General features: G+C 51.4%; 1 protein-coding gene across 2 annotated transcripts; it reads left to right on the forward strand.

Moving 5' to 3' along the window:
• The first annotated feature begins 8,550 nt into the window (after positions 1–8,550).
• Positions 8,551–11,597, forward strand: SIGMAR1 (sigma non-opioid intracellular receptor 1). Of its 2 annotated transcripts, XM_003263388.3 has the most exons (4): positions 8,551–8,830; positions 8,957–9,157; positions 9,289–9,381; positions 10,458–11,597. In XM_003263388.3, the coding sequence occupies exons 1-4, from the start codon at positions 8,680–8,682 to the stop codon at positions 10,682–10,684; spliced, it is 672 nt and encodes a 223-aa protein (XP_003263436.1). In that variant the 5' UTR covers positions 8,551–8,679; the 3' UTR covers positions 10,685–11,597. The 2 variants fall into 2 exon arrangements, with proteins under 2 accessions (XP_003263436.1, XP_030673408.1); XM_030817548.1 differs by lacking the exon at positions 8,551–8,830 and having other exon boundaries at positions 9,059–9,110.

Consider the following 11,597-nt stretch of genomic DNA (forward strand, 5'->3'; position numbering starts at 1 on the left):
ATCCTTGGGCTCCAGGATGCCTACAGGACTTGCTTGCTGCAATCATTCATTTGATCTTTCATTCAGCAAATATTTACCGAGCATCTAGCATGTGCTAGGCACCTAGGCTGTGTAAAGCATTGGGATGCACATGTCAGGCATGGCCTCTGCCCTGCCTGAGCTTACATTCTAGGGTGAGTAAGGATATGACCCTGGATCAACAGCGCCTCAGTCACCTGCTCAGTGGCTGTAGCGGAGGAGAGGCAAACTTGGTGGGGTCTGTGTGGAGTACTTCACCATAACCATATCCTATCCCCAAAAGCAAAAACAGATTTGGGAAAAAGGGCTGAGTAACCATATTCTCTTTTTCTCTCACTCTTGCTCTCCTTGCTCTCTCTCTCTCTCTCTCTCTCCCTCTCATACACACACCAAGACAGCACAAGAAGTGGGAGGGGTAAAAGAGGGGTAAAAGGGCTATAAAAAAATCTAAAAATGGCTGGGCTCGGTGGCTCACGCCTGTAATCCCAACACTTTGGGAGACTGAGGCGGGCAGATCACGAGGTCAAGAGATTGAGACCATCCTGGCCAACGTGGTGAAACCCCGTCTCTAGTAAAAAAAAAAAAAAATTAGCTGGGCGTGGTGGTACGTACCTGTAGTCCCACCTACTTGGGAGGCTGAGGCAGGAGAATCACTTGCACCCAGGAGGCAGAGGTTGCAGTGAGCCGAGATCGCACCACTGCACTCCAGCCTGGCGACAGAGCAGACTCCGTCACACACAAAAAAAAAAAAGTAAAAGAAAGTCTAAAAATGTGGAGAGTACAGGACTATCAGAAGCTCCAGCCACCATCTAGGTGTGGCCTAGTGTTTCCTTTACACATCCCCTTCCCTTTTCTAAATTTTCCTTGGATGGGACCAATTGGCTAACACTAGGATAAAATTCAAATTAATTCTTCCCCTGGTACTTGTTTGTTTGTTTGTTTGTTTGAGAGAGAGTCTCACTCTGCCACCCAGGCTGGAGTGCAGTGGCGTGATCTTGGCTCACTGCAACCTCCACCTCCCAGGTTCAAGCGATTCTCCTGCCTCAGCCTCCCGAGTAGCTGGGATTACAGGTGTGTGCCACCACACCCGGCTAATTTTTGTATTTTTAGTAGAGACGGGGTTTCACATGTTGGCCAGGCTGGTCTTGAACTCCTGACTTCAAGTGATCCTCCCACCTCAGCCTCCCAAACAGTTGGCCCCCTGGTACTTTTAGAGAGCCATCTAAATATTGTCTAAACCTCTTCCCCATTTCACAGTGGGGGCCAGAGGACTCAAGGTCACCCAGAGAATTAGTGGCCAAGCTGAGATTTGAATGCAAGTTTCCAAGGCTTTTCCCAGTGCTGCGAGATGCCTCTGAGACTTCAGTGGAATGCAGGACAGAGACTCAGTGAGTTAGAAGTTGAGCCATAGCAGGGACATCCCTTCCCCCAATCAAGACCAAGCCAAGCTAGGTGTTTTGTAATTGAGCTGCAAAAACTAGGTCATGGGTCATTTACTTGATCTCTGCCCTCAGGTCCTCAGACTGGAATAGGAAGAGGCTACCTTCAGAGGTAGGGGGCAGGGAGCTGAGGACTGAGAAATGGGGGTTTTATCTGTCCCACTGGCTGTTCATATTACCCGAAGAGGTGAGACAGGAACAGGGGATCTGCTTTTCTGTTCTCTCAGTTATATTTGTTTGAGTGACTAGAGTTTGTAGACAGCTCCATTTTCCCAAGAACACCAGTGCTTCAGTGCCACCCCCTGAATCATGCTAACTAAATCCTGACCCCCATCAGGAACATCTCTTCAGGAACATCTCCCTAACTCTCCTCTATGACTCCCCAAGGTCATTTTTTGGAGGAAGAGGAGAATGACTAAGATGGGGCCTAACCAGCTCCCTCCCTGCCAGATCCCAGAAGTGTTGTTACAGTAAAGGGGTCCCAATCCAGACCCCAAGAGAGGATTCTTGGATCTCACGCAAGAAAGAATTCAAGGTGAGTCCATAGTGTGAAGTGAAAGCAAGTTTATCAGGAAAGTGAAGGAATAAAAAAATGGCTACTCCATAGACAGAGCACCCCTGAGGGCTGCTGGTTGTCCGTTTTTATGGGTTTTTTTGTTTGTTTGTTTGTTTTGTTTTGTTTTGAGACGGAGTTTCACTCTGTTGCCCAGGCTAGAGTGCAGTGGCTTGATCTCGGCTCACCGCAACCTCTGCCTCCCAGGTTCAAGTGATTCTCCTGCCTCAGCCTCCCGAGTAGCTGGAATTACAGGCACCCACCATCATGCCTGGCTAATTTTTGTATTTTTTAGAGACAGGGTTTCACCATGTTGGCCAGGCTGGTCTTGAACGCCTGACCTCAGGTAACTGCCCATCTCGGCCTTCCCAAAGTGCTGGGATTACAGACGTAAGCCACCACACCTGGAAAGGCCTGGAAAAGCTTTCTGAAAGACCAGATAGGGGAGGTGTAGGCCCAGATGATCCCAGAAAGCTGTTCCTGGAATGGGGAGCAGAGACCAAATTTGGGGGCTAATCCCTGCTGCCCAGGGATCGTAGTGAATTGTCGAGTCGGGAATGCCACAGAAGCCAGAACCAATACAAAAACATGTTCCCTCAATCCTGCATTCTCCTCTAGATAATCCCTTCTTTATCCTTAATTTCTCTGCCAAGTTTCTTTTCTTTTTTTTTTTTTTTAGATGGAGTCTCGCTCTGTCACCCAGGCTGGAGTGCAGTGGTACAATCTAGGCTCACTGCAACATCCGCCTCCTGGATTCAAGTGATTCTCCTGACTCAGCCTCCCCGGTAGCTGGGATTACAGGCATGCACCATCACACCCAGCTAATTTTTGTATTTGTAGTAGAGACAGGGTTTCACCATGTTGGCCAGGCTGGTCTCAAATTCCTGACCTCAGGTGATCCGCCTGCCTCTGCCTCCCAAAGTACTGGGATTACAGGCGTGAGCCACCGTGCCCGGCCTGCCAAGTTTCTTAAAAACAGAGGCCATCTTTCTGGTCTCTACTCTTAGCTGCATGGTATATTGTAACACATCTTTTGCCCTATATTTGTCAGGGTAAGTAATCTTAATTGCTGTAACAAACACTCCCAAAACTCAATGACTTAGCACTACAGTCAATTCTGGGGGTAACAGGGAGCTCTGTTCCAAGCAGTATTTAGGGATCCAGGTGCCATCCATCTAGTAGTTATGCCATTTCCTAGGGTCTCAGAATACTCCACTAGAGATCCTCTGTAACTACAGTAATAGACGAGGGAAGAAAGAAAATGTAAAGAACTTCAAGCTGGGCATGGTAGTATGTGCCTGTAGTCCCCCAGCTCTTGGGAAGCCAAGGTGGGAGATCACTTGAGCCCAAGAGTTTGATACTAGTCTGGGAGTGACATAGCACGATCCTGTCTCTTAAAAAGAGAAAGAGAAAAAAAAAAGAATTTCAGAGGAGACTTCAGGAGCCAGCCCTGGAAATGTCATACGTCATTTCTATCTATATTTCATTGGCCAGAATGTAATCACATGATCCAGAGTAGACTGTGGAATGTAATCTAGCTGTCTAAGAGCAAAAGGAAATGGATTTGTGAATGTATAGCATTGTCTCTGCCACATGCCCCTACTGAGAAGTCTAATTATCGTTTCCCATCATCTCATTGAATCTCACAATTATATTTCACTGTTAACCCTTCATTCCGTCACTCTTTTTTTAATTTTTTTAGATGGAGTTTCGCTCTCGTTGCCCAAGGTGGAGTGCAATGGCGTGACCTCAGCTCACCACAACCTCCGCCTCCCAGGTTCAAGCGATTCTCCTGCCTCAGCCTCCCGAGTAGCTGGGATTACAGGTATGCGCCACCAAGCCTGGCTAATTTTGTATTTTTAGAAGAAATGGGGTTTCTCCATGTTGGTCAGGCTGGTCTTGAACTGCCAACCTCAGGTGATTCCCCCACCTCGGCCTCCCAAAGTGCTGGGATTACAGGTGTGAGCCACCGCGCCTGGCCCATTGCATCACTCTTGAGAAAGAAAAGAAACTTTTTATCTGAGAAATGCCAGCCCCTTTTAATTATCAGGCCAGAGAGGCATTAAAATGTGACAGCACGGGCCTGGCGCGGTGGCTCACGCCTGTAATCCCAGCAATTTGGGAGGCCAACGTGGGCGAATCACGAGGTCAGGAGTTCGAGACCAGCCTGGCCAACATGGTGAAACCCCCATCTCTACTAAAAATACAAAAAATTAGCTGGGCATGGTGGCGGGCGCCTGTAATCCCAGCTATTCAGGAGGCTGAGGCAGGAGAATTGCTTGAACCCGGGAGGCAGAAGTTGCAGTGAGCCAGGATCACGCCACTGCACTCCAGCCTCGGCGACAGTGCAAGAGACTCCGTCTCAAAAAAAAAAAAAAAAAAAGAAAAAGAAAAAAAGGCCAGGTGCGGTGGCTCACGCTTGTAATCCCAGCACATTGGGAAACCAAGGCGGGCAGGATCACTTGAGGTCAGGAGTTTGAGACTAGCCTGGCCATTATGGCCAAAACCTGTCTCTAATGAAAATACAAAAAGCTAGGCGTAGTGGCAGGTGCCTGTAATTCCAGCTACTCAAGTGGCGGAGGCAGGAGAATCACTTCAACCCGGGAGGTGGAGGTTGCAGTGAGCCGAGATTGTGCCACTGCACTCCAGCCTGGGCAACAGAGTATGACTCAGTCTCAAAAAAAAAAAAAAAAAAAGAAGTGACAGCATGTAACAGCAGTCATATCTCACCTTCCCCCACCCCCATGGAGCTAAATAATTATCCTCTTGAAGCCACTTGCTATGTGGGCTCTAAATTGATACCACATAGCCATAAAATGCCATAGTCTAGACACCATAACTCATACCCTATAGTTCAACAAGGTATAGCCAATCACTAATCAACGTTGTTTCTGTAAACCAATGAGAATTCCTGTTAAACAATTTTGTATCAGCCCACTCCTTGTCCTCTTTTGCCTTTAAAAACTTGCTTGTGGCTGGGCATGATGGTTCATACCTGTAATTCCAGCACTTTGGGAGGCCAAGGCAGGATGATCCCTTGAGCCCAAGAGGTCAAGGCTGCAATGAGCTGTGATCGTGCCACTGAACTCCAGCGTGGGTAACAGAGCAGGATCCGGTCTCAAAAAATAAAAATAGGCTGGGCGCGGTGGCTCACGCCTATAATCCCAGCACTTTGGGAGGCCGAGGCAGGCAAATCACAAGGTCAGAGTTCAAGACCAGCCTGGCCAACATGGTGAAACCCCATCTCTACTAAAAATACAAAAAAATTAGCTGGATGTGGTGGCGGGTGCCTGTAGTCCCAGCTACTCGGGAGGCTGAGGCAGGAGAATTTCTTGAACTGGGAGGCAGAGGTTGCAGTGAGCTGAGATTACACTACTGCACTCTAGCCTGGGCAACAGTGGAGACACCATCTCAAAAACAAAATAAAATTAAGTTAGAATAAAGTGGCTGGGCGCAGTGGCTCACACCTGTAATCCCACACTTTGGGAGGCCAAGGAGGGTGGATCACCTGAGGTCAGGAGTTAGAGACCAGCCTGGCCAACATGGCAAAAACCTGTCTCCACTAAAACTACAAAAATTAGCCAGGCATGGTGGTGCACACCTGTGGTCCCAGCTACTCGGGAGGCTGAGGGAGGAGAACAGCTTGGGGAGGCGGGAGTTGCAGTGAGCCAAGATCGCATCACTGCACTCCAGCCTAGGCAACAGAGTAAGAATCCATCTCCAAGAAAATAAAAAATAAAAGTAAAAACCACTTATAAAAATAAAAAATGCTTGTATCAACATTCCCCAAGGCAACTTGGAAGAGTGTCCCGAGCAGTCGTTCTCTGCCTTGGCCCAAATAAACTCTCTATATTAATTTTGCCTCAGGTTTTTTTTTCCTCACTGTTGTTTTTGTTTGTTTTTCTTTTTTGAGACAGAGTCTCACTCTGTCACCCAGGCTGGAGTGCAATGGTGCAATCTCTGCTCACTGCACCCTCCACCTCCTGGGTTCAAACGATTCTCCTGCCTCAGCCCCCCAAGTAGCTGGGCCAAGTGGGTGGCACGCGCCACCGCACCCGGCTAATTTTTGTATTTTTTAGTAGAGATGGAGTTTCACCATGTTGGTCAGGCTGGTCTCAAACTCCTGACCTCGTGATCTGCCTGCCTTGGCCTCCCAAAGTGCTGGGATTACAGGTGTGAGCCACCGCGCCCGGCCTGTTTTGTTTTTTTGAGATGGAGTTTTGCTCTTTCACACTGAGGCTGGAGTGCAATGGCGTGATCTCGGCTCACTGCAACCTCTGCCTCCTGGGTTCAAGTGATTCTCCTGCCTCAGCCTCCCGAGGAGCTGGGATTACAAGCATGCGCCACCATGCCCAGCTAATTTTGTATTTTTAGTAGAGACAGAGTTTCTCCATGTTGGTCAGGCTGGTCTCAAACTCCCAACCTCAGGTGATCTGCCCGCCTCGGCCTCCCAAAGTGCTGGGATTACAGGCATGAGCCACAGTGCCTGGCCCCTTTTTCTTTTCTTTTTTTTTTTTTTTTTGGAGACAGGGTCTCCCTCTGTTGCCCAGGCTGGAGTGCAGTGGCACGATCTTGGCTCATTGCAACCTCCACCTTCTGGGTTCAGGCAATTCTCCTGCTTCAGCCTCCCGAGTAGCTGAGACTACAGGCACCTGCCACCACGCCCAGCTAATTTTTTGTATTTTAGTAGAGACGAGGTTTCACCATGTTGCCCAGGGTGGTCTCGAACTTCTGAGCTCAGGAAATCTGCCTGCCCGCCTTGGCCTCCCAAAGTGCTGGGACTACAGGTGTGTGCCACTGCACCCGGCCCTTTTTTTTTTTTTTTTTTTGAGGCAGAGTCTCACTCTGTTGGCTCACTGCAACCTCCACTTCCCAGGCTCAAGCGATCCTCCCACTTCAGCCTCCTGAGTAGCTGGGACTATAGGTGTGCGCCCCCACTCCTGACTAATTTTTGTACCTTTTGCAGAGATGGGGTTTCACCATGTTGCCAAGGCTGGTCTCGAATACCTGGACTCAAGTGTTCCATCTGCCTCAGCCCCCCAAAGTGTTGGGATTACAGGTATGAGCCACCTCGCCCGGCCTCAGTTTCTTTCTTTAAGGTCAAAGACGTATGAGGGTACTCTCTTCCAGTTCCTTTATGTTTTATATATATAACCATCACATAAAATGCTCACCATGTGAGGCACTAACTGCTTTATAAATATTAACCCATCTAATCTCATCACAATGAAGATATGTACTATGAGGTAGGTACTTTTCTCCAATCCATTTTACAGGTAAGAAAACTAAGTTACAGAGATTTTAAGTAACCTGCCCAAGATCAGACAACTAGTAGGTAGCAGGAGCCAGGCTTTGAGCTCAGGCAGTCCAGCTCCAGAGTTTATTACTTAATCACTGCACAATGCTGCCTCTTTTCTCTTTTGTTTCTTTTCCTTTTTGCTTTCTTCTTCCTCTGCCTACCCTTTGCTGTTGGTGTTTTCCAGGGCTCTGTCTTTAGCCTTATCTTACTCTATTCTCTCTCCCTGTGAGATTTCATCCACTCTTAGAGGTTTTCTGTAGACTCTCCAGTGAGCTCTCTAAGCTGGGGAGTGGGACCATTGTTTCTAGCCATATCCCTAATGGTCACCACAGAACTTGGCACATACAAGTGCCAACAAAATATCTGAAAGAATGACAACTCCCAGCTCTATCTCCAGACTGGAGCTGAGCTTCCAGACCTGGACACTCAACTGCCCACTAGACATGCAAAGGATATTAGCCAAATAAGGGGAAACTGGGGATAGGATAAAGGGGGAAAGAGTATTCCAGGAAGAAGAGATCAAGCCCTGCCAACTCCATTTCCAGAGTTGTTAAGCTCATTTCTTTCTTCCATCTCCACTGACACAGACCTTCCCTCTTACCTGGCCCACAGTCATGGTCTCCCTGACTCATCTTGCTCCCCTCCACTCGACAGTCCTGTGCCACTCGGTGGCAAAATCTAATCCCCTTCCTCCCTTGCTGATAACCCTCAGCTGGTTTACAAGGGCCTCCTCTCACATTTTGTGCTGCAGAACAGAGAAGGAATTGTAGGCCCCTGAAGACCCCAAGCTATCTCTCCTCGGAGGCCTTTGCTCTAGGGGCCGGTCCCTGTGGGCTGGCATGCCCCTTCTGCGCGCTCTTAAAGACACTGCTCAGGTGTCACCGCCTCTGGAATGCCCACCCTAGGGCTCCCAGCTCGAACTGCCTCCATTCCGCTTCAGTCCTGGTAAAGGCGGGCCTTAACAATCGTTGAGTCCCAGAAGGCTCCACTTCCGGGCTCGTCTGCTTCACCAGCCAGTGAGCTCGGGCAAGCCAGTCCATTCTGGGTCTCACTACCCCCACACCTATCCGTCGGTAGAGTGGTCAGATCTCGCCTGAAGACCCTGACATCTGCCGCTAGGCGACGTGGTCCCGCCCCCTCGCCTCCCTTGCGCGGCACCGCCCCACTCCTCCGTGCTCCCGCCGAGGAAATGGTTCGACCGAAGGGGCGGTGCCAAGGTGTCCGGGCCGCTCTGATTGGTCAGGGCGAGCCGTACCACGGCAGTGGCGGGGGCGCGCTTCGTGGGCAGCCGGCGGGCTCCGAGGCCGTGAGCGCAAAGCCTCAGGCCCGGGCTCCCTCCTGAGCTGCGCCGTGCCAGGCCGCCCGCCGGGATGCAGTGGGCCGTGGGCCGGCGGTGGGCGTGGGCCGCGCTGCTCCTGGCTGTCGCAGCGGTGCTGACCCAGGTCGTCTGGCTCTGGCTGGGTACGCAGAGCTTCGTCTTCCAGCGCGAAGAGATAGCGCAGTTGGCGCGGCAGTACGCTGGTGAGCGGGCAGAGGGCAGGGAGGGGAGCGGCCGGCCCGGGAGCGGAGCCTAGGGTTCCGAAGGCGCCATCCCGGGACCCAGGACCGGTGCCAGCCCTGACTCCGCCGCCCCTCTGCCTCCGCCAGGGCTGGACCACGAGCTGGCCTTCTCTCGGCTTATCGTGGAGCTGCGGCGGCTGCACCCAGGCCACGTGCTGCCCGACGAGGAGCTGCAGTGGGTGTTCGTGAATGCGGGTGGCTGGATGGGCGCCATGTGCCTTCTGCACGCCTCGCTGTCCGAGTATGTGCTGCTCTTCGGCACCGCCTTGGGCTCCCGCGGCCACTCGGGTCAGTGCTAGCGGCGGGCCGGACTGGGAGGCTGGGGTTGTAAAGGGGCCCATGCCCTCCTTTCTGATGTTTGGCTGGGCCATGCAATGGCGCGAATACCCTGATAGTGTCACTGTGCGATTGTCACTCAGGGCGCTACTGGGCTGAGATCTCGGATACCATCATCTCTGGCACCTTCCACCAGTGGAGAGAGGGCACCACCAAAAGTGAGGTCTTCTACCCAGGTGGGTAAGAAGGCTCTGTTAGAGAAGTGGGTCCCTTCACGCGGGGGGTGCCCACAATTGCGGGGAGCATGGCATGGAAAAGGAGTGTTTTGGGGGGGCCCTCCTCATGGTTCCCTTCCTCCACCCTCCCATAAGCCACAGGTGATTGGTTGGGGCAGAGCTGAGGGACTCTTGCTTTCCTCTGTTAAGGGGAAACAAAACATAACAACTTCCTGTTAAACATGTCTGATTTTTATCTGCCCAGGCACAATTTTGCCCAGACAATATTCCAACAACTGTTGGGGAGACAGTGGGTAATCAGAAACTCTCTCAATACCCCAAAAGACAAGACAGACAGTTATCTTTTTGTTTGTTTGTTTTTTGAGACGGAGTCTTGCTCAGTCGCCCAGGCTGGCGTGCAGTGGCGCAGTCTCGGCTCACTGCAAGCTCCGACTCCCGAGTTCACGCCATTCTCCTGCCTCAGCCTCCCGAGTAGCTGGGACTACAGGCGCCCGCCACCACGCCCGGCTAATTTTTTTTGTATTTTTAGTAGAGATGGGGTTTCACCATACCAGCCAGGATGGTCTCGATCTCCTAACCTCGTGATCCACCTGCCTCGGCCTCCCAAAGTTCTGGGATTACAGGCGTTCTGGGATTAAGAAATAGAGCACTGGACTTCTCAGTATATTTGAGGTTGGGTGTATGCATCACAGGCATGGTGGTTGAACAGCAACACTTTTCAGATAAAGCCTCACAAGTCCTGGAACTACCCCTTTCCTAGCTACAAGCCCAGCCCAGGTTTAGCTAAATTTCTGCTTGATTCGAGTGAGGCTTGGGAGTGCAGACTTCCATACAGTGGGTCCATGGCCAAGCGAGGTAGCCGTCCATGGCTTCCCCAAAGAGAGGACATGGGTCAGATGATGCCACAGAACATTTAGGAGTGGCCGTCTGGGCCAGCCCAGTGAGGTAGGGCTTTTTGTTTTTCTGAAGCTCCCTCTCCATTCCCCACCCCTAGTTAGTCCATGGGCCAGGAAAGCAGCAGCCATGGAAGGGCAGGGCAGAGCTGGCTTTTCACTTGGGTGCTCCCTGTCCCCCAGGGGAGACGGTAGTGCACGGGCCTGGTGAGGCAACAGCTGTGGAGTGGGGGCCAAACACGTGGATGGTGGAGTACGGCCGGGGTGTCATCCCATCCACCCTGGCCTTCGCGCTGGCCGACACTGTCTTCAGCACCCAGGACTTCCTCACCCTCTTCTATACTCTTCGCTCCTATGCTCGGGGCCTCCGGCTTGAGCTCACCACCTACCTCTTCGGCCAGGACCCTTGACCAGCCAGGCCTGAAGGAAGACCTGTGGATGGACAGGAGCGGGCAGGCCCGCACATATCCACTTGCTGGAGCCCATGTTTACAGACAGGGACATACACCATGCAGATCCTGAGTTCCTGCTGTATGAGCAGGGATATCCATGCTTATGTATCCAAACACAGAGACCCATGGGAACAAATGAGACACATATAGATACTGACACCTGTGTGCACAGTAGGACCATGCACTCACACCCATCTGGAGAGGGAGCCCCCAGTATACCAAGGGAACCAGTTGTGTTCAAACACACACATCACAAGCTTGACTCACTAACTCAGTCCTTCCCAGAGCTCCACAGATTCCCACCTCTTCCCCACCGAACCGGGGTTCTGGAGTTAAGGATGGGGGAGGGTATTATACTGCCTCAGTCTGACTCCTCAACCCAGCAGCAATTTGAGGGGATGAGGGGGAAGAGGAGCTGCCTTTTGGAGGCCCCCTTCACCTGCAGCTCTGATGCCCTTCCCCTTCTCCCCTGTCCTCACCATATGCCTTATCCCCATTCTACTCCCCTGCTATGCAAGTGCCCCTGTGGCTTGTCCCCAACCCCCTCAGCAACCAAGCTCAGCTGGGGAACCAGAGTAATGTGAAGAATGCTTGCAGTCAGCGTCTTCCATTCCAGAAAGACCCCCACTCTTCCTTTGGGGGTATGATGTGGAAGCTGGTTTCTGCCCAGGACCCACCACTGAGGAGAGGATCTAGACAGGTGGGCCTAATTCTAAGGAGCCCTTCCTGGCCCGGAGAAGGCCTTTTACACACACACAACACACACACACACACACACACACACACACATATCACAGTTTTCAGACAGCCCCTGCTGCATTCTCTGTCCATCTGTCTGTTTCTATTAATAAAGATTTGTTGATCTGTTCCA

Source organism: Nomascus leucogenys, chromosome 8 (assembly GCF_006542625.1).
Source record: "Nomascus leucogenys isolate Asia chromosome 8, Asia_NLE_v1, whole genome shotgun sequence".
Classification (NCBI taxonomy): domain Eukaryota; kingdom Metazoa; phylum Chordata; class Mammalia; order Primates; family Hylobatidae; genus Nomascus; species Nomascus leucogenys.